This window comes from Manis pentadactyla, chromosome 11 (genome assembly GCF_030020395.1).
Source record: "Manis pentadactyla isolate mManPen7 chromosome 11, mManPen7.hap1, whole genome shotgun sequence".
Taxonomy (NCBI): domain Eukaryota; kingdom Metazoa; phylum Chordata; class Mammalia; order Pholidota; family Manidae; genus Manis; species Manis pentadactyla.
In genome coordinates, this window is record NC_080029.1 from 1286995 (window position 1) to 1308278 (window position 21284).

General features: G+C 62.4%; 1 protein-coding gene across 2 annotated transcripts; it reads right to left on the reverse strand.

Annotated features, from left to right (window-relative positions):
* Window positions 1-2993: 2993 nt before the first annotated feature.
* Window positions 2994-19068, reverse strand: ADSS1 (adenylosuccinate synthase 1). Of its 2 annotated transcripts, none has more exons than XM_036882535.2 (13): window positions 18812-19068; window positions 11895-11997; window positions 9872-9934; window positions 9067-9117; window positions 8662-8728; window positions 8100-8207; window positions 7932-8013; window positions 7037-7163; window positions 6463-6617; window positions 5896-6020; window positions 4743-4840; window positions 3373-3522; window positions 2994-3300 (listed from the first exon to the last, which is right to left on the reverse strand). In XM_036882535.2, exons 1-13 carry the CDS (start codon window positions 19001-19003, stop codon window positions 3248-3250), a joined length of 1374 nt encoding a protein of 457 aa, XP_036738430.1. In that variant the 5' UTR covers window positions 19004-19068; the 3' UTR covers window positions 2994-3247. The 2 variants fall into 2 exon arrangements, with proteins under 2 accessions (XP_036738430.1, XP_057344062.1); XM_057488079.1 differs by having other exon boundaries at window positions 18908-19066.
* Window positions 19069-21284: the final 2216 nt, after the last annotated feature.

Below are 21284 nucleotides of genomic sequence, written 5' to 3' on the forward strand. Positions count from 1 at the left end.
TGTGCCGGGGGCCGCCTTTCAGGCATCTGCTGTTTTAGGGACACCGCTTGAAGACCTCACAGTTCTAGTCACATTCGGTTCCTTTTCTCCCAGAAGTAGATGAAATTCGCAGGAATGTTTTTAATAGTACGAGTCTTTGGAGATTTTTGAAGATTGGTGTTCAGATTTGAAACTGCCGTAGTTTTAAGAGTAGTGTTAACTTTACAAGTAAAGCAATTGTTAACCTTAAACGTAAAACTGTCAGTCTACCAGCAAAAATGTTTTTTTTTCTTTCAGTACAGTTCTATGCAAGCCACAGCCAAACCTCAGGTAGGTCCCCCTCCGGCGCAGGGAGGCTCTTTATAGAGGAAAGGTCAGGAGGACTGCTCTAAACTAAAAGCTCATTGGAGGAAACCGAAAGTCCCACGTGTCGTGGCTTCTCATTGGCCGAGTGTAGAGCCTCTCAGCTGCTGTGGGGAGGAAAACCCTTCTCCAGTTGGCGGGGAAGTCGCCCCTAAAGCTTTGTGGGCGCCAGAGCTCCCCCTGCCGGCCTCTCCCTGCCAGGTCAGGGAGGCCCCCTCAGTCTTAACGGCCTTGGGGGGTGGCGGTGAGTAGAGCCAACAGGACCCCTGCCCAACGGCGGGACAAGGAAGGGGACGTACAAGTGCTGTGGACGTAGAGTGGGGAGGCTGCCCTGCCCTGGGCGGGGGTCACCCCAGGAGAGCTCACTGGCTGGACACTGAGGTCACGTGAAGCATTTGCAGAACAGCATGTGACCTCAAAGCTGGACGTTCTGGAAGTGACTGTTCATCGGATCGAGGAAGGAACACACTTTGTTTTCCAAGGAGGGCAGCACACTTCCCCCGCTAGCAAATTGGCAGGAAACACATTCCCTAAGACGTTCACAGTTACCCCAGGGTGCTACCGTTTGCCGTAATTATTGTCTGAGCTGTTCCAAAGGCCTGCGATGCGGCTGTATTACTTTCAGTAACTTTTAAGTTGGGGTATAGTTTACTTACATATATACACACTGGGACGTCCAGATGGTAAATGAACAGTTCCAAGCATTGCGACAAGTACACATGCCTAGGTGACCAGAAGCAACCATTTCTCTGCTTTCTGTCCCGACAGGGCAGCGTTACTGTTCTGGAACCTCACACACGGACTCATTCAATGTGCACACACACGTGCACTTTTGTGTCTGCCTCTTCTCCCAGCACGTGGACTTCGAGACCAGCTATGTTCTTGCACCCCTCAGTGGTGCTGAGTGGGTGGACCAGTTTGTTCACCAGTCCAGGGACAACTGGGCTAGTGCCAGCTTTGGCTGTGACGAAGGCAGCTGCTCTGAAAGGCCTTTTCTGGACACTCATGTTCATTTATTTATTGGGTCAGTGCCTAGGAATGGAATGACTGGGCTGTAGGGTGAATGCTTAACTTCTGAGGAAACTGGCAGCTTTCCAGACTGCGTGGAAAAACACATTTTATCAAACAATGTCACCAAACCACTTATTTGTCTTTTACTCACAGATGGAGCTGAGATCACTGAGCCCAGCCACACTGGAGCTCTTAGGAGAACAACTTATTTTCATTACTCAGACCCTCAAAATATCTGATACTGAAGAAAAGGGGATCGTTTGCAGTGACCCATGCTTCCGAGGACTGAGCCTCCCATCCCTGAGAACGAGACAGCGGGTGCCAGGGAAGCTCGTGTCCTTTCACCCTGCCACACCTCTACAGATACCCAGTGGCGTTGCCTGGGGTGCCTTCTCAAGATCTTGTCTTGAGATGGAAGAAACACAGTAACTTGTGTTCAAGTGGAGGATCTGGCGGTCCCTATAAGATAGAGATTCAAAAACCTTGTTTGCAGCTAATTAAAACCGCAGGTTAACCTTGCAAAGTCAGAGTTGTAGCTGTTATGCAGAATGAAATGATTTCTCTTTGGAAAAATGCCTCCGGTTGACTGTCAAAAGTGTTGCTCTGTCTGCTGTAACGAGGCATTACCGGACGTCGTCCTGGAGAAGCACGGCTCCCTTGGGAAGCTGTGCGGAGTGTGGGGGTCCTGTGTTGCCAAGAGGGGGATTCCTCCTCCTTTAAGAACTTACCCCTGCCTCAGGGCTCTCTCCTGTCCCCCTTGCTATATCATGGGAGAAAATAATTCTCGAAAACCCCAAAGAACAGTTTCTGCTGGTGCTTCTCACCTGTGGTCCCAAGAGGCTGTGCTGCTGAGTGCCTGGAAGGCACAAGGAAGCGAGTGCATAATGTGTTTCCCTGACGTCCTTCAGATTTCCGAAGGTCCTTCCTGGCACTGTTTGGAACACTCTGCTAGTGTGTGTGAAGTCACAGGAGTTTCAGAATCCGGCCCGCTCGCCCCGTATGCTGTCAAGTGATTAGTGCTTCCACAGTGTGAGCTAGCCCTGCCCGAGCCCGGGGAACCTTCCTGGGTCAGCAGGGTCCGTGGGAAGCAAGCCTAGTTGGCACTTGGCCCATTTCAGTGAACCCAGCCCACGGTCTCAGCACTAAAAAGCCAGGATTTAACCCTGGCAGCTCCCAGTCTCTCCACAGAATTCCTTCCTTGTCTGAAATGATATTGGCAGTTGTTTTTCTAAATTTATCCCAGACTCTACAGAGTTGTTTACGGAGGCCACTCAGCTTCCAGTTGAGACGGCAGTAAGCTCACTGTAGCTGTGGCCAGTTAAGAAGTGACCTATTCAGTTCTTTCTCCCTTACCCCTGGGGCAGCAGAGGCTCCTAGCTGTAGAGTGAAATTTGCTTAAATGTTTGATTTTGGAAAACATGTTTAATGCCTATGGTCTCCTTCCATGGGCTTGTCCCACGTTGTCGTCTGAGCAAACACATGGCTCGGCTTTGATATCAAAGACTTGCTCACCCAGGCTGTTGCCACGGCAAAGCATGAGCGTGCTCCTAGTGGTTAAAAGTCAAAATGGTGACAAAGCCAGAACAGCACATTATTGGATATGCTTATTGCTAAACTGCTCTCAACATACAGTCATGTGACAACGTGCCATGAAAGGTCTCTGTTTTGAGCACTTTAGGTCATTTTAAATAGCCGTGTTTTACAAAATGTACACAACAGTGGCTTTCAGATGTTTAAATCATTGTAGAAATTGATGGGGTGAGCTGAAGGCTAAGAGAGAAATACAAAATACAGAAAACAGTTGCCTGTTTCTTTGTTTAGGGTGTTGGTTTTGCACTGAGAAATGTGACCGAGGCTGTACGCGGTGGCCTGGCTGGGTCAGCTCCATCTTTGTTTAAAACAGCTGGATCATCGAATCTCTTGATTTGCCGACGCCAACCCACTTCACTGAAAGGGAAAAGGTTTGTTCAGACTGGAGTGTGGTGGGGAGAGAGGGGGCAGCTGGCACAGGGCACCTACCTGGCACTCCAATGTGATTCTCCACAAAGCGAATGTAGCTCTGGGCCTGTGCCGGGAGGTCCTCCCACTTCCTGGCGCTCGTAGTGTCTGCTTTCCACCCAGGCAACATTTCGTATTCGACTTCGACCTTCTGAAGTATCTCTTGGTTTGCTGGGGAGGCACACGGGGGGTGGAGGCATGGTCACGAATGGTGTCTCTTCAATCTGATCAGATGCTAGATGGCTTGGGGCCCCCAGTTTGGGGCCTCCTTGGCCTGGGGGCCCAGCAATGAGGAAGGCAAGCTGCCCTGATCAGTTTTCTCAGAGCAGGGGAGTGGTTCTTGGACACTGGCTGCACTCCTTCCAGACCAGGGGGCCGTGTCCCCCTGGGACCAGGATCGCTAAGAGCTCTGCTGGAGCGCTCATGGGTGACTCAGCTGAGGAACTCAAATGCCCGCTCAGAAACTCTAAGGGTCCTGAAGCATTAGAAGATCCCAAAGGATCTATGTTGCTTCTCTCCAAAGTGGGGACCCGGCTCCGGCTGGGACTCTGTGGCTCACTACATGCGGCTCACAGCAGATGCCAACCAGCCCTTACTGACGGAAAGTGCTGGAACAAGCCATACACTGCAAGGGGTTTGGGTGCACTCTTTGTTGCACATCTCCCTGGGGCCCTGGACCCTCAGAGCCACGCCACACTCCTGCTGTACCTTCTCGAAGGTCAGGGGTCAGCAGGGCCAGGGCCAGGGCCAATGGGACACACGTGACTCCCACAGCCTGGCAGCAATGGTGGGTCTGCACATGGGTGCTCAGAGGACAGCCAGGGTGGCTCCCCAAAGGCTGTGGGCTTGTGGGGAGGGAGCTGCTGGGGGAGTGGGGTCACAGTGTGGCCCCTGGTTCACGTGCACAAGAAACTGAGAAAACCAGGAAAACAGCATCGCTTTTATGCTTTTCAAAAGAAGAGGCCTGCAGTCGCATGAACCCATTAGCTCTGAAACAGTCAAACCAAAAGGCATGTTTTCTTAGGTAGAACAGTCATCTCCAGGTTTGCACAGAGCTGTAGGTTTCCAGAGCAGGACATGCCTGCTGACTCGGGGGGACTGCCAGTGCGCCCAGGAGGTGGTTCCCAATGCCAAGGCGCTTAGGGTCCCCGGGGAAATACCAGGTTGTCTCCTGTCAGCCCAGGCCCTCCCAGGACCACTTCCAATCCATGGGACGGGCCTCCCCACTGGCCTGCAACAGACCCCTCAATGGGCTGGATCTTCGGGACAGGCACTCAGCCTGCACACGTAACACGCAAACTTTGTGCTCAGCTCCGGAGACCACAGGTCACGTCCATCCCCGTGTCAGGTGGGACTGCTCCACGGACCAAACAGCCCCCTCATTCACCTACCTGGGAAATAGGGGATCCTTTTCCCGTTCAGCTTGTAGGAGACGCCAACTTTAATCTCGTCCAGGGCATCCAGGATGTCCAGTTTGGTCAAGGCCAGCCTATCCGAACGCCAATGCAGAGACAAGCTGGAGAGGCCGCCAGCCGCAAGGGCGCCAGCCAAGACTCCTGCCTCTGCTGTTCTCAGCAGGTGGGAGTGCAGACGAGGTCCCAGAACACGCAGCTGGTACAGGCAGGCAGCTCAGTGTCTGCTGCCCCGCGGGGACTGTGCTGGCCACCTTGCCCTCTTTAGGAGCTGCCATCACACCCGGCACTCCTCGGGCCCAGTGCATGGTGTCTGCCCACCCCTCCGCCCACCACCCCAGCTGCCCTGCGGGTGCCTGCGAGGGGCCGGCGGCAGCCTGCGCCTTTGCTGGTTCCACTCAGCGCTGGGCCCTGAGCCTGCCCTACCATCCCCTCTTTTTCCTCCTCCTCTGTCCTCCCTCTCTGGGCACAGCTGGCCGACCTCGGCCTCGCGGTGGGGCTCCTGTGTTTGCCCGTCCACAGTGGCTGTGAGACAGGGCAGTACTGTCCTGGGCTTCGTCTTGGCCCTCTGCCCAGAGAGGCTGCTAGGGACATCTGTGGCCCCCACCCCAGCCCTGGAGGTGCGGGCTTGGTGCTGCCCTGCAGGGAGCCCAGTCCATCTCAGCCGCAGGTGCTGCTGCGTGGGGTCTCTGCAGCCTCTGCCCCTGGTCACAGCTGTGCTGGGACAGGGTCTCTGTCAGGGCCCTGGCCAGACCCCTAGCAGCCCTGACGGAGGTCTGGACAGTTAGGTCAGTGGGGCCCAGACCAGGCTGGCAGACAGTGCTGGGTCTGTGAGGACAAAGGCGGAAGCCCATGTGCCCTTGCCCAGTTCATCTCCAGACAGGTTGTTTTAACCTCTCACAGCTGCCAGGACGCCCCCTGGCCTTCCCACACCTTCCCACACACGCTCAGGGGCAGGTGGCTAAGCAGGATCCACACCCCCAGCTGTGGCCCTGCCATGCAGAGGGGCAACTGCAGCCCTGAGCCCCGACACCTGGCACCACTTGCTCCCACGGGGGTGGGATCCGGGAGGGCCCGTGGGGGAGCACACCGGGTGCCATGTGGTGACAAGCATCCTGGCAGGGCTGCTTACGCGGTAAATCCGTTGACCATGTGAGCGTATCTCAGAATCACCAGGTCCAGCCAGCCACAGCGCCTCTTCCTGCCTGTGGTCACACCCCACTCGTGGCCGCGGCTCTGCAGCAGGTCGCCGATTTCCTGTGTGACCGCAGGCAGGTCACGTGCCAGTTCAAAAGGAGCCTCCTCCCCTTGTGCCCCCCCCCCCCCCCCCCCCCCCCCCCCGGCTCAGCGGAACATGTGCTGTTTGCTGCACCCTTGGCGGACGGACCCTCCTCACACCTGCATGCCCCGCCCTGTGTCCCTGGAGAGCTTGCCCTGCTGAGGCCCCCCGAGGGCCTCTGTGCTGAGTGCCTCCCCCTGAGGGCAGGGAGCCCAGGGGACGGGGTGGGGGGGTGAGGGCAGGATGAGCCCGGCTCTGGAGGCTAGCGCATCCTCGCTGTAAGCTCGTCGGGTGTGGTGCAGCCTGAGCATACTGACTTCTGCCACATTATTACGCTTGCCCCTGGGCCCCACCCAAGTGTCACCACCAGGCCCTGCCTCTGTGTCTCTCCATGGGGCACCACCAGGGCTGGGGACTCACATTGATCTGCTCTGTGGGGAAGGCGCCGATGCCCACGCGTGTGGTGTAGGCCTTCACCACGCCGTAGACCTCGCCTATGTTCTGGGGGGGGATGCCTAGGCCTGTGCACACCCCGCCCACAGTGCAGTTGGATGATGTCACAAAGGGGTAGGTCCCTGCAAGACAGAACCTGTCAGGTCTGCCTGCGGCCCCGTACAGATCACCCCCAGCCCAGGGGTCCCTCTCAGAGGGCAGCGGGCAGCTCGGTAGGTGCTCCAGGGCGGCGTCTGCGGGGCCATTCTGGGGAGTGGCTGGTAGGGGACACTGTGACGCCGCTGTGGCCCTCCTCTGGGTAGGGAGGTGTGGGGAGGGAGGTGGGTGCCTCTCTGCCCGGGCCCGGCCTGCTCTGCGCCGGGGCTCCTCGGGGCTGGGTGGCAGGAAGGTGCCTTGCAGTTCCTCGGCCCCTCTGCCTCTGCCCCGCCCAGCTGAAGTCAGCGCCAGCCCTGCCCGCAGACACAGAAGGAAGGGCCTGTTGGGCCAGAGCAGCCAGGGGCCGGGGCCGGGGTCGGGGTCAGGACCGGGGTCGGGCAAGCACCGAAGTCGATGTCGAGGAGGGCGGCGTTGGCGCCCTCCACGAGGACCTTCCTCGGGGGGCCGTGGAGCGCCTCGTACATGAAGTACACGCCATCTCGGACCATGGGTCGGACCCGCTCGGCGAAGCCCTGCGAGGAGGAGGCGGTGGAGAGGGCTGCCTTGGGGCCAGGCCTTCTCCCGACAGCCCTGCCCTTCCAGCACATTCCTCTCCAGCGAGGGGCCTGGCCTGCCAATCTGTCCCTGGACCCAGAACCCCCTAACGGCGTCTGGGTCCCACCGTGACGCTCAGCGCTGGCCTCTCGCTGGTTGGTCTGTGTCCTCAAATTTATCTGTGGAAGCCCTGACCCCCAGGGCCTCAGCATGGCTGCATTTGGAGATGGGGCCTTTGTGGAGGTGATTAGGTCCAGATGAGGTCCCCACTGCGGGTCCTGATCTGCCATGACCGGTGTCCTATTGGTCCGTCCCGTTCTCATTTACAGCCCTGGACAAGGGCTGGGAGGGGTGGGGACCAGCCTTGGGAACTTCCCGAAGGGCTTTGTGCTGTCCTCACTCTGTCCCCCACCCCACTCTGCCCCCCTACGAGTTGACAGGGACACCTTTACCTCCTGCTCTAGGCAGGACAGGGCCAGCCTCTCTCCCCCAGCGCATCCTGGGTCATTTCCCCAGAGAGGAACCAAGGAGTCTGTGGGTCCCCTGCCTTGTGAGAAGACCACCCTGACTTGGCTGGCTGGGGCTCACACGGGAGGCCTGTGGTCCCCAAGAAGGCCAGCCAGCCCATAGTAACACCCCATGGAAGGTGTGCTGCGTGGGCGTTCAGCCAGCGTCTGATAAGGCATCACACCTAGGTGGGGCCTGCCCACCCCCCCACTGCCCACCCCCCACTGCCCCAGCTCTACCTTGAGCCTTTTGAGTTGACCTTCAATGTCTATTTCCAAAGTGGGGAACATGGACTGGTGCTGGTGGGCCAGGTTCTTGAATCTGCAGAGTGACAATGGCTGGACCCCCATGCCCCTTCCTCACCAGCCCAGGCTCCCTCCCCCTCAGGCTGCAGGCAGGGCAGGTACCTGGCAGAAAATTCGTCAAAGTCCGACAGGAGGTCGCAGATGCGGAGGCCCGTACGGGCTGCTTTGGAAGAGTAGGCTGGCCCAATTCCCTTCCTGGTGGTGCCAATACTGCAAGACGGGGTGGCTGTGAGCATGGGCGTGAGGCCAGCCCTGCCCAGCAGTCTGCAAGGGGCCCGAACCAGCCCCCTCCAGACCTCATTTCCACCCCATATTTATTTATGTAAATAAAGGGTCACATGCAAGGCACCTTCCTGGCAGACAGCCCGGGATGGCTGCGGAGCAAACCTGCCTCCCACCGCCCACCTTCAGGGGTCCTGGGGCTGCTGGATGGCAGGAGGCTCTGAGTCCCAGCTCTCCTGCCCCCTGTCCTTGACCTCTGCTCTGAGACCTGCTACCCCAGGTGCCCTCCAAGGTCTAGGGAGCTGGCCTGGCATCCCGGCAGTCCTGATGGGCTTCCGGACTGGGGAGGTGCTCTGAGGGCACCGTTCTTGGCTGCTGGGTGGGCCCACACTCCCCTCCCGCCACGCCCCAGACTGAGACAGAAGCAGCTGGGGACACTCACCTCTTACCCTCCTGGACTTGTCGCTGTACCTCCTGCAGCCCGTCCACTGCTTGGTGGAAATCAAACACTGCCGGCCAGGTGAGGGCAGCAGGGGGCGGGAGAGACAAACACAGGGTTATGGGGCCTCCCTGCGCGTGCATGGCTGCCTGGGACGGGGCGGTCCAGTGTGAAAGGGGCAAACGAATCCAGCCTCTGCTCCCCATGGACTTACATGTGGCCATGAGTCCCCAGGGCCTCAGTTACCCCTTCTGCCAATGGGGACAGTGATCCCGACTGGGCACCCACCTTGAAGCTCTTTGAGAAGGGCCCTTGGGGTGACATGGCTTGGCCACCTTGGAGGAGGGCTGTGGTGGGGTTGGGGCGGCGGGAGGGGCCGGCCCCTGCTCCCAGCTGCAGGACACTCACCGAGGTGGGCGCGGTCGGAGATGACAAGCCTCTTCTCCCAGCCCTTGAGACCTGCGGGGTCACAGCCGGGGCCAGCGCCCCTAGGTGACGGGTCAGGGCTGGCCAGCTCACCCAGTGCCCACCAGAGAGGCCAGCGTCATCAGCTCCCGTGTGCCCTCCCTGTGACCCTCACTCCAAGGAGATGCCCTCCATACCCCAATGGCTGGCCATCTCACTGAGGGGCGGCCTTCCTGGTCCCCCTGTCTCAGGGTCAGCTTCCCCCTGCTTTTTTGAAATTGTCCTGAACTTGAGCCCCGAGGCCAAGGCCTGCATCCTCCATGAACTCTCCCGGGGTCTCAGGGGTGCTGCCTCTAGATGACACTCACAGCGCCTAGCGTGCCCAGATGCTCAGGCCCACGGCCTCCTGCCCCCGAGGATCCCCCAGAAGCATCTTTCCCTGTGCGCTCGACCAGCCTGGTGCTCCCCATCCTGGCTGAACATCAGGGCTCCCTGGGGAGCGCTGTCAAATCCCAGGTCTCGGGGGCCCCTCCCAGACTTCCTGAATCTGACCCCCGGGCGCCTGTCCCAGGGCCCTGGGAGCTCCCCGTGGGGCTGAAGCAGTGGCTTGTGGTCCCAGCCGAGGCCTCCAGGCCGCCCCGCTCTCTGCTTCCTGTGCAAGTGCCCAGCTCTCAGCACAGGCAGAGCCAGCGGGCAGTGGCAGGGCCTGGCAGAGCCAGGGAAGCCACCCCTGCCCGCTGTCCTCACCCTGACAGGGGCGCAGCGAGCCGGCCATGGTGGGACCTTCATGTGCCTGGAAAGGACTTACCTTTCTTCTCATTCTTTTCTGCTTCTTCAAACAAGCCCGGTAAGTGGACAACCACCCCATTGCCTGCAACACATGGACAGGAGACGGAATCTGTCACAAACACTGGGGACTTAGGCTTAAAACAGCGCCTCTCAGTAGCTCAGATCTGGAAGCGGCCCATTGCCAAACAGATGCCCAGAGAAAATGTGATGTTTCTGTTCCTCGTGAAGGAAGGAGACTGACATGGCCTGCTGCGTGGATGAACCTTGAGGCCATGATGCTGAGCAGAACCAGCCAGTCATAGGCTGGTCTTGTGAGGTCCCACTTACAGGAGGTCCCTGGAGGCATCACACCCACGGAGACAGAAAGCAGAGTGGGGGGTGCCAGGGCTGGGGGAGGGGTGGGGAGTGTCTAATGGGGACGGGTTTCAGTTTGGGAGAATGGGAACGTCCTGAAGATGGCGGCAATGGTGGCTGTGACAGTGTGACTGTGCTCAGTGCTGCTGAGCTGGGCACTTAAAAATGGCTGAGATGGTCCATGTATGTCATGTGTACTTTATCGCGATAAAAGTACAGAAAGCAGCACGAAGCCATTGCAGAGATGGAGCCGGTCAGGAGCGGCTGGGGCGGGGCTGGGGGCCACCGCACACGGCAGAGGGGCACTTTCTGGGGTGATGGCAATGCTATGCAGCTGGACTGTGGTTCAGAGGGCCGCAGTCATGGTGAATTTCATGACATGTAAACTATTCTTCAATAAAGCCATTTCATTTTATTTAAAGGGGACAAAATGGGAGAGCAGGGGGCATGGGGAAATGCAGCCCCAAGCTCTCCCAGGACCTGGCCAGGGCCGCCACGAGCCCCATGCAAGGCTGGGATGGGATTTTCCGGGTAAATGTTCACGGGCAAAGAAGGAAGGTGACTTGCCCAAGGTCACACAGCACATTAGTGTGGGTCCAGGCTGAAGCCAAACGTGGGCCCTGTCCTCTAAGACCAAAGCAGCTGGGGTGTGGCCACCTGCTGCCTTCCTGGAAGGAGCCCTCTCCCTGGCCTGGTTCCCATGGGGTTGGAGGAGGCTTGGCCAAGGGAGATGGGACATGGGTCCAGATGGGAGTGACTCAGACATTATGCAAACCACACGGAGCACAAAAGGTCGCCTAAATGCCAGTGTCCTGAAATGACCATGAGGCAGGGGCCTGGGAGTATCACAAGGTGAGGCACAGCTGTGGGAGCTCCGGCACGTTCTGCCCCTCACCAAGCACGTTTCCTGGGGCCCCTCTGGCTGTGGTGCCTGTGGAGCTGACCACTGCCCATGCTCCCTCATAACCACCAGGCCGGCTGCTGCCCCTGACCCGTGCTCAGGTCCTCAGAGGACAGGAGGCACGTCTTCTGGTCAGCTGGTGCCTGCCCGGCCTCATTTCCGCCAAGCAGGGCCCAGGGCCCAGCAGATGTGGCCAGAGCTGGAGGGGGTCCGCAGCAGAGCCCACCCAGACAGCCTTGCTGGGATATAGGCGGGGTCCCACGTGAACTGGGGTTGTCGCACTATCCTCACAACTGCTGGCCCAAGTCTGCACGCCCACGGAGAAGGCTCTCCCCACATCCCCCTGCTGCTCTGACAAGGGAGGCTCAGGCCAGGGGGGAGGGCATAGAGAGAGACCGAGTCTGAGACAGAGAGACAGAGGTCCCAGAGGCAGAGCAGGGGCTTCTGGGCAGTGAAAGTGGCTGGATGCTGGCCTGAGGGTAGCAGGAGGGCCCGGGGGTAGGGTAGCCGCCCGAGTGTGGGGCTGCTCCGTCCACATGCAGGCTCGCCCCTCCATGCAGTGGGCAGCCAGGCGTTGCTCCCACTCCCACTCAGTCCCGCCGGCCCACACGCAGGCACGTGTGTGCACACAGCCTCACACACGTGCCCTCACCCCCCACATGCGGCATTCGGGCAGTGAGCCTGCTCACATGCTCACAGGGCTCCTGCACCCACAACACGGCCCCGGGCTGGCTGGCGCCCCAGGCTTTCCTGCTGACCCCCAGTCCTCAGGGCCACAGGCACTCACCGATGAAGGACACAGCCTTGCTGTTAATGATGCCACTGGGCAGCAGGTGGAAGTCATACTCCTGGCCGTCCACCACTACCGTGTGGCCAGCGTTGTTGCCCCCCTGGGGACAGAAATCCGGCTGAGTGTCCAGGAGCCCTGACACATGGACCCACCTGAGAGGCCTCCTGGAGCCCCACTCCTTGTTGCTCCAGACACAGGCACTCAGGGGCTGCCCAGGGCTGCTGGGGGCAGTGGTTCTGTCCCCAGGGACTACCACACCAGGGACTATCTTGTGGGCAAGGGCAGATGACCCCAGGCTTCGGAGCAGATCCTGGAAGCTGCTTTGAGTCCTGCTGGGGACCCCTCTGATGCAGGAATGAAGAACCTGCCTTTCCAAGAAACTTCCACCCACGGCCCTGCAATTCACACAGCCCGAGCTCCCTGCCGGCAGGGGTGGGGGGCAGCAGACAGCACCATCCTTGCAAGGCTGGGAGAGGGGACCGGTGTGGTTGCTGGTCACCCCCTTGTCAGGGGCCCCTCCCTCTGGGCCCACGCCTCCCATCTAAGAATAAAAAGGGAAAAACAACCCTGAGGCCACCTGTCCTGGGGGACACTAGTGCAACAGGTTCCCTTCCTTTTGGAGCTGCCACTGACCACGGGCTGTAGGCTGAGGTGGTCTGGGGGGAGCCTGGAAGGCCCCGCGGCAGGAGGGAAGCCCAGCCTCCAGTGCCAGTTCTCGCCACCAGAGTTCCCTGGACCATCCTGGCTGCCCTCAGGAAGGGAAGCATGCTGGCTGGCACCTGGTGCCATGGGCCTGTTGGTCGCTATGCCCACTCTGTCCACAGGACCCTGGAGCCCAGCCCAGCCCTGCTGCCTTCCTGCCTGAACCTCCTGAAGAAACACAGGCTCATCTGTGGGGCCCCCCATGGCCGGGGCCCCCTTCCTGCTACGCCCCACTGCCCCGCCTTGTCTGCAGGGCCCCCAGGTCGCCCTTCCTTGCCTGCCCCAGGCAGGGCTGAATGACTGGCCTCCCCCCAAACCCCCCACCCAGGAGCACCTAGCCGGACATGTACATCTCTGAGTTTCTCCACTGAAATGGCACAGGCAGGAGGATAGGCTTTCCCTGGGAAGACGCCAGAGACCCCAGGCCAAGGGCTTTCCCTCCCTTCACACCTGAGAAGTGGGGCTGGAGCCCTACATCTCCCAACCTCCACAGCGCCCCTCCGCCCCTGTGGTCTGTATCAGCCACCTGAGACAGTGGTGCTGGAAACCCGTTCTCCCAGGGGTCCCAGACACCCAAGCGTTCTGCTTATGAAACGCATGTGGAAGGTCCGTGTGGGTCTGATCCTGACGCCTCTGCCAAGGGTGTGGTGGGCTTCTGAGGCAGGCGTGCTGTCTGACAGACTCCCAGGGCCGCTGCCATCTAGGTGTGCACCCAGGGTGGCCCTCTTGTATGACTGCTGTGCCCCACAGCTCGACCGTCATGGGAAGGCAGCCGTACAGTCTCCCCAGACGCCCTGGGACTTCCAGGTGGTCGGCTGAGGGTGGAAACAGTGTGGGCTGCCAGCGGGGAGCAGCGGGAAGGCCCGGGGGCTGGTGGGGGGCCTGGGAGCCAAGGGTGTGTCCCATGAGTAAGGGTGGGCAGGGGGTGCCAGGTCATAGGTGGCTCCCAACAGAGATGGTGCTGGGAGGTGAGCCAGGCGGGCCGCCATGGAGGGAAGACGAAGGAAGGGGCAGGGGGCTGTGGGAGGGAGGGGATGCTGACAGGTGCAGGGCAGGGGAAGGAGAGGCACCTGCTCAGCCGCGGACATCAGGAGCCTGTGGTGTGAGTCCCACCTCTGGGCTGCCGGCTCAGCCCATCAGGTTGGCGGGACTACCCTAACCCTAACCCTAACCCTAATCCTGCAGCAAGGCCACGGTGACCGACAGGCCTCGGGTTTGGGGTCACAGCACCTTCCCAGGAGCCCATCCATGCTCTGCCCTCCCCTGGCACCTGTGCAGTGAACCTCCCTCCCCCAACCCCGCCCCACACACGCCAGTCTCTCTGCACAGGGTCACAGCCACAATCAGCACTGCCACCACTGGAGGGGTGGCCTGGGAGCGTGGTCTCTGTTGACAGACGGGACAGCTGAGGTCCTGAGAGAAGAGAGCCTGGAGCAGGGCCTGGGCTAGACCAGGTGCAGGCCACCACCTCTCTGCAGAGCCCGCCCCCGTGTGCCAGGCCGCCCCCTGATCCCCTCACTCCTGGCCACATCCTGCCTGCCACAGCCGGCGGACTGGATGGGCCCAGACACCCCACCTCCTCCGCCTGCTGAGTGCCAAGGCCCGCCAACTGGGGGACACACATAGACTGAGCATACCTGCCCTTGTCTGGGGTAAACGTGGACACCTAGGGACAGGCAAAGGCCATTGTGCGCCAGAGGGCATCAAATGACTCCTGCCAGCTACAGGCCCAGGTATCAGACAATTGTCCACTTCCAGGGGCATGAGCCAGCCCAGGATGCCGAGCCCTGGGCCTGCTGGCCACACCTCCCCATAGCTCTGTCCTCTCCTGGGCCACACGTGGGCAGGTGGGGAGGCCGGGGTAGGAACACCCCACCTGCTGTCCTTAGGCTTTAGCGCGGGTGCCATCTGCAGTGTGCAGTCCCGAGGAGAGCTGGGCCCAGGGGCCATCAGGTTGGGGGTGCAGCTCTGCCTGAAGTTGGCCCAGGGCTTCAGCCTGGTTTGGAAAACCGCTTGGAGAGGGAGCTTGTCCAGGGTCCCCATGGGAGATGGGTGAGAAGGGCTGTCCCAGGCCCAGCCTGCCTCCCTCCTTGGGGCCAGCCTCTGCGGGCAGGCCTCAGAGGCTGCAGTCCCCGTGCGCCAGAGTGCGTGAGGACTGTCCTGGAACCCCGGGACGGCAGGGGGCTCCAGACCTGTCCAGCCTCTGCTCAGCAGCTCCCTGGAGCAGGCCTTGCCCTCCATCTGCACCCCGGGGGCCTGGCCCAGTCACCCGACTTTCCTGCCTCAGGTTATCGCCTGTGGTGGGGCTCTGGTCACGTGCAGCTCTGAGATGCTGAGACTGCCCCAGCCCAGCCTGTCCCTCAGAGCCCTGTGGATACCCCTGCCAGCTGCCTCCCTGGCAGCAGGGATCTAAGAAACAGGCCTTCTTGCTCCTGGAATGGGATAGAGATTGGGCCAGGGCTGCCCTCTCAGGCATCTGACCAGCCTTGACCCTTCCAGTCCCTGCGGGCATCTGGCCGGGCCCCCAGCATTGGGCCAGGGTAGGAGGACCAGGCCCCGCAGGGATGCGCCATACCTGGGGCTGCCCGCCTTAGCCGTATGCAATGTCTGTCTCCTGGGAGCTCGATATTTAACACAGCCCTGGGTGCAGCCCCACCCCTGCCCTGCCCTGCCCTGGGTGGCCTCTGCCACCCTTCTTGGGACCCCAAGGCTCATGCAGCCTGCAGACCGAACCCTGCCATCCTGCCATCCCTGAGGCCTGGACACAGAGGCCCTGTGAGGGCCACCCTCCTGGTACCTTCCCGGCCCTGCCCACTCAGGCCCTCCCCTCCAGGAGGTCAGCAAACCACCCTGACTGCTGGCTCATCTCCTGGGGTTGCTCTCCCAACCTCAGGACCCACCCCCTCCTGTTGCCCACCTGGGTAGGTGGCCATGTGCTTTGAAGAGCAGGGCCTAGGTCCCTCCTCCCTCTGAGCCTGGGGCAGCCTGGGGCAGGGGCAGGGCACACCCCACTCTGGCTGGCACCATGGGCACGGGAAAAGGTGACAGGAGGTTGGAGCTGGTTCAGAGCAACTGCTTGGTGCCAGGAACTTGTGCCTGGAGGGGAAGGGCTGTGTGTGTGTGTGTGTGCATGTGTGACCGTGCACATGTGACTGTGGCGTGAAGGGGCTCGGGGTTGCTCCTTGGGTGTCTGACCCCCTCCTTGCCTCTGGTCCTGGACCCCACTCCCCCAGCCCTGTGCCAGCTCCCCGGCTGCACCCCTGCCCCGGCAGAAGCCTCTGCTGTGCACATCTGCCGGCACCCCTCAGCACCGAGGGCTTCCCCACGCCCCTGCTGGCCTCCACATTCAGCACCAACTGCGTGCCTTCTCGGACCTTGCGCCTCACGTGTTTCCCCAGCCTGGTTCTCCAGCATTTATCCCATTCCCGCCCCCACCATCTGCTTGGGAGGCCTTCCACTGACCCCACCCCTCACTGCCGAGCCCAAGGCTGTGGCCCCTCTCCCACCAGGAGGCCCCTGGGCCAACCCGGGGCTCAAGGGTCGGGGTCTCCTGATACCCGCCTTGGAGAGAGGTCCCAGAGCCCTGATGGGCCCCGGGACACGGGCCTTGGCAGGGAGCCTGGCACAGCTGTAGCTCAGGGCCTTCGGGCCTTCCCGGAGAGCGACCCTGGGGACACAGCTCCGGCTACCGCAGGCTGGGGCCGACTCCAGGCCGGGGAGAGGGTGCAGCAGGGGAGGCTGGGGTCACGAGGGCCAGTCCAGGGAGCAGGCCCCCAGGCAGACACCGAAAGAGGGAATCAGAGGAGGCGCAGTGATCCCAGGCGGGGGTCAGCACTCCAGTTGCACGTCTGCAGAGAGCCGACATGGGAGGCAGGTAATGGTCTCTGGCTTCCAGGATGTGTCCAGAGGGAGGCCAGACCTGCACAGCTGTGCCGCAACCCCGAGCAGCCCCCACAGACCAGAGGGGCCCCCGAGAGCAGCCCCCACAGACACCGGTGCTGGCAGGGGAGGGCTGCCGACATGGAAGGCACAGTGCTGCAAGCAGGAGGGGGCCAAGCCCCAGACTTCAGGCGTAAGGAAGGCCTGGGGGCCCTCAGACGACTGACTTGGGAAGAAATGACCTCGGCCGCTGGGGACCCAGGTAGGCCTCTCTGGGTAGGGCAGAAAGTGAGTCTGGGCAAGCAGGGCGGCTGAGGGCCACAAAGGGCTTCCTGCGGGCGCTAAACCAGAGCTGGAGGGTCAGCAGCGGCAGAGCCAGACCGGGGCCAGGGCAGCCTCAGGGGCCACTGCTGCCACTCAGGAGGGCCCTGGGCAAGGTGACAGGCCATGAACCCTTCGGTCACAGGCTGGCTGGCTTCAGCTCTTCCAGGCAGCCCTCCAGACAGGGCCCTGGCCCCCGCCTGTCCTGCACACCACCTGCCTCCCTGGGCCCTTCGCTCCAGGCGTGGTCCGGCCTTTGTGCACCCGGAGGCCACAGCTTGGGGCCCCACGCACACACGGTAAGGGGCAGCTTTCCCGGGGCGTGGGGCCAGCCGACACCCAGTGCTATCGTTACGGGCGTGTGGCACACGCGAGGACCCACACACGCCCCTTCTAACTCCCCGGCTTCTCTGGGGCTCCTTTTCCCTGCCTCACCGGCTTGCTGGGAGGCTGGGGACACAGGCACTGCGGGCCCCCTGGTCAGCCTGCAGGTAGTGTTCCCACCGCGTCGGAGAGCAGGGCTCCTGCAGGGGAAGGGATGTCTCTGACGCCTGTCAGAGTAGCTGGGCAGGGGAGAGGGTGCCTGGTGGGCCCCCGGGCCAGCGGACAGGGTTCCAGCTGCTCCGCCCTTGGTTGGGCCTGCCCGAGGCTCCTGAGTGGTGGGAGTGGGCACCCTAGCCTGCTGACCCAGGGGGCAGAGCAGGGGAACCCCATTCCAGAACGGTCTCCACAACCAGGAGGGCCTGGTAGGTTCAAGACGAGGCCTCGGGAGGGAAACTTCAGGCTCCAGTCATTCAAGAAGGCAGGTGGGCCCCAGGTGCGCGAGGTGGACTAGAGCTGGCAGGTTACACGGAGGCCCGGGCTTCCCTGGGGCAGGCAGCCCTGAGGCGGGGAGGCCGCACACTCGGGGGGGGGCAGAGGAGTACCAGCCCAAGCCCATGATCGCTCTGGAGGGGCACAGGGCACCTGGGGATTCCTGTGGGGAGGGGCTCTCTCGTCGTGGATCGGGGTGGGAAGACGGCAGTGAGCCCCCCATGACCCCAGGAAGCACCCTCCGGGAACCCACTCTCCTTGCTGGGTGGCAGAGCTCCGGATAGCTGCCAAGGTCCCCCCTTCCCCGGGGCGCGCCCCTGCCCCTGCCCTCCTGGTGGGAGCTCGGGAGAATGGGCTCGCTGGTGCCCCTTCCCCATTTTGGCAGCATTCCCGTGTGTGTCTCCAGAGCCCAGCACTGCCAGTGCATGCACCCCAGAGCCGACTCCTTGGCCCCCACGCTGTGAGTGAGCCCACAGCAGCAAGCCTGGTGTGACCCCGAGGGGGCTCCGTGTCGGTCAGAACAGACCGGTGCTGAGGGCAGCCTGCGGCTGGCAGAGGCCCTGCCTCGGGCCCTCAGGGCACAAAGCTGGTGTCTGGCCTCCGAGGTGGCCCTGCCAGCCCCGGGGTCACCCTGGCCCTAAGTCCCTGTGGCCCCTCCCACTTCTCTGAGTCTGGCCTGTCCCCGCCCTGCTTCCCCACAGGGCCGGGCCCATGGCCCTTCCTCTCCCGCGGCCCCCTCTTGGCCGGCCCCCTGGGTCATTCCCGCTCAGAGGTCTGCTCCTCTGGCTCTCCGGGCTCCAGGCACCCAGCGCCCGCGTGCACTGACCCCTGCGAGGGGTCAGCCAGCCCCGTCCCAGACCCAGGCAGAGTGAAGGCCCTCAAGCCACCCGGAACTGGGGTCCCCGCGCACCCCACCGCGGCCGGGAGGGCCGGGCGCCGCAGCCAGGCCATGCCCCGCCCCTGCGGATCCGGTGTCCCTGACTCAGCGACTCGTATTCATAGCTCGGCCCCGGGCCCCTGCCTGCCCTGGAGGGTGGGGCTGGGTGGGGGAGGCAGTGGGGGCAGCGGAGGAGTCCGAGGGGCCTCCCGGGTCAGGGCGCGGAGGACAGGGGAGCAGGGTCCGCTGGGCCCAGGGGGAGGGCTCTCGCTGGGGGGGGGAGGGGAGGGGAGGCCCCGCCCCCGGCCCGCCCCGCCCGCACCTGGCAGCGGCTGATGATGTCGGCGTCCGTGGCCAGCAGGTCCACCACCTTGCCTTTGCCCTCGTCTCCCCACTGTGCGCCCAGCACCACGGTCACCCGGGAGCCGTTCGCCGCCGCCTCCTGCTGCAGCCGCCCCCGCTTGACGCCGCCCGTGCCGAGGGGCCGGTCGTTGGAGGCGCGGGTCCCCGACATGCCGGCTCGGCTCTTCCGCTGCGCCGGGCTGCCTGGGAGCCCGCCGGCCGCGCCATTAAAAGGAGCCGCAGGGGCGGGGGCCGGGGGCGGGCCCGGCGGGCGGAGTGACGCGCCTCGGTGACCTCCGGGCCTTGGGGTCCCGCCCCCCTCCGCCTCCACTGCCGCCGGGAGCAGAGCTGGGCCGCGAGCGCTTCGGGGGGTCGCACGGTCAGGCAGCACGCTCCGGGTCCCTCCTGCGAGGCCTGCCGGGGGCGCCCCTGGGTGCTAATGGCGGCATTCAAGCTGCCGGCCCAGGGCTGGGGGTGTGAAGTCATTCTGCCAGCTGAGCCCGCGTCCAGGACCCTGGGGCTCCAGAAGCCACGGGGGTTCCCCTCGAGGGCAGGAGAGCAGTCTGCAGAAGGGGAGCTGTGTCCTTGTCACCCGGAGGCCTGGCACGCTCAGGGGTGCACACCTGCCCCAGTCCCCCGGACCTGCACACATGAACTCGGGTGGTGGCGGAGAGAGGGCAGTGTGTCCCCTCCTGACGCCTACCCACATGGGTGCTGGCGCCCTGCCTGTTGGCTGTACCAGCCGGCAGGCCCCATCTGGGAGCAGGGCTGCCCTTGGTCCTCGGGGCCCGAGTCCAGGGCGAAGGGACCAGTGCTGTAAGGGTGGCCCGGCCAGTCAGGGAGCAGCCGCAGCCAGTCTCCAAGAGGCTCCGTGCCAGACCTCCTTCTGCCCCAGCCTGGGAGAGACTGGGTGTCCAGAGAGGGCAGCGATGGTCTGCTAGCCTCCTGTTTCCAGCCAGCACACTGCCTAAGTGAACATAGCTACTGGCAGGGAGAAGGGGCCAGGGGTGGGCCTCTGGGGAGGGGGTGCCATATTAGGCCCTCCCCCCAGGTGCCATGGGGCCCAGATCCCACCCACTGACCCCTGGCCAGGGCGCAGAGGGCCGCCTGGAGCTCTGGAGCAGTGAGACCAGACACTCCCCGGAGGAAGGCTGTGGGTGCTGGACTTGTCACACAAAGGTCACTCACAGACACAATCCGAGCCCCAGCAGAGGACTGTACTGCCCACCGCCCCCTCCCCTCTCCCGGGGTCCTGGGCAGTTCACGTGGGCCCTCTGTGCCCAGGCCCTCCTCTCCCACATGAGACGCCCACAGCTCCCTTCCCTAGTTCTGCAGCGGGGAAACACCCTGTGGGTTACAAGCAGTGTGAGGGGCAGGCTGCGGCCCTCCTTGGGGACAGCCTGCCAGGGTGGGGGCCCCGGGGAGTGGCTGGATGGGCACAGGAGGGCTGGAGCGTGGCTCTGAATGCTCCGGGAGGCCAAGCAGGCTGAGGATGGGGTGTAGTGAGGGCTGGCAGACAGGAGGCTGTGGCCAGGGGGCCGGGGGTCTCAAGGAGTGAGGGGGTGGGAGGGAACCCAGGGCACAGGAGCTGGCTGCGTAGATGAGGAGCAGGGGGGCCAAGGCAGGAGGCTTCTCTGCTCATTTCCAGGTGAAAGAAGCTGGGCCTTTCGAATGCCCTCCAGTTGCCTCAGCTGAGGGGCTGTCCCCTTTGTCCTGCGGCTGTGCTGCATGCCTGGGGAGGGAGCTCCGGTTCTGAGCCCTTCCCAGGGGAGACTGGGGCCCTGGGCCAGCAATGTGAGGTGGAGGCTTGGGGAGCAGGGGGAACCCACGGGGATTTAGATGGACTCTGTGGGATCAAACTCTGGCTGGGGCACCAACGCTCCCAAGCCCGGGCCTATAAATAGCCTGTAGCCTGGGGGAGTTGGGCTTTTCTATAAACAGCCGTGACCAGGCCCAACAGCTGGGGCTCTGCCAGTCACATGGCCCAGCCCAAATTAGTTCACCCCCTGCCCCGCTTCCAGGCACAGCTGGCTGTCACCAGGCTGGTGACTGAGCTTTGGAGGGGCTCACTGTGTGACCTTGGGCAAGGTCTCAGGGAGTGCGTGGGCTCAGCCACCCCTGGGCCACACACACCTCACCGTGGAAACACCTCATACATAGTGACGAGGACGCAGATATGCGCTCACACACTTGGATGAGAAACAGTGTGTGGCAGGGATGGACATGGTGCAGCCGCCTTGCAAAACGGTCTGGCAATTTCTTAAAAAGTTAAGCATAACTGTAGCATATGGCCCAGCCATTCTGCTTGTGGGTACCTATGCCCAAGAAACAAAAACACATCCAAGCTAAGCCCCACGTGCAGATGTTCACTCAGCTCCTGGGCTACCAACCAAATGCCACTGGCCACTGTGTGGATGGATGAGCGTGGCCTGTCCAGGTGCAGAACACAACTC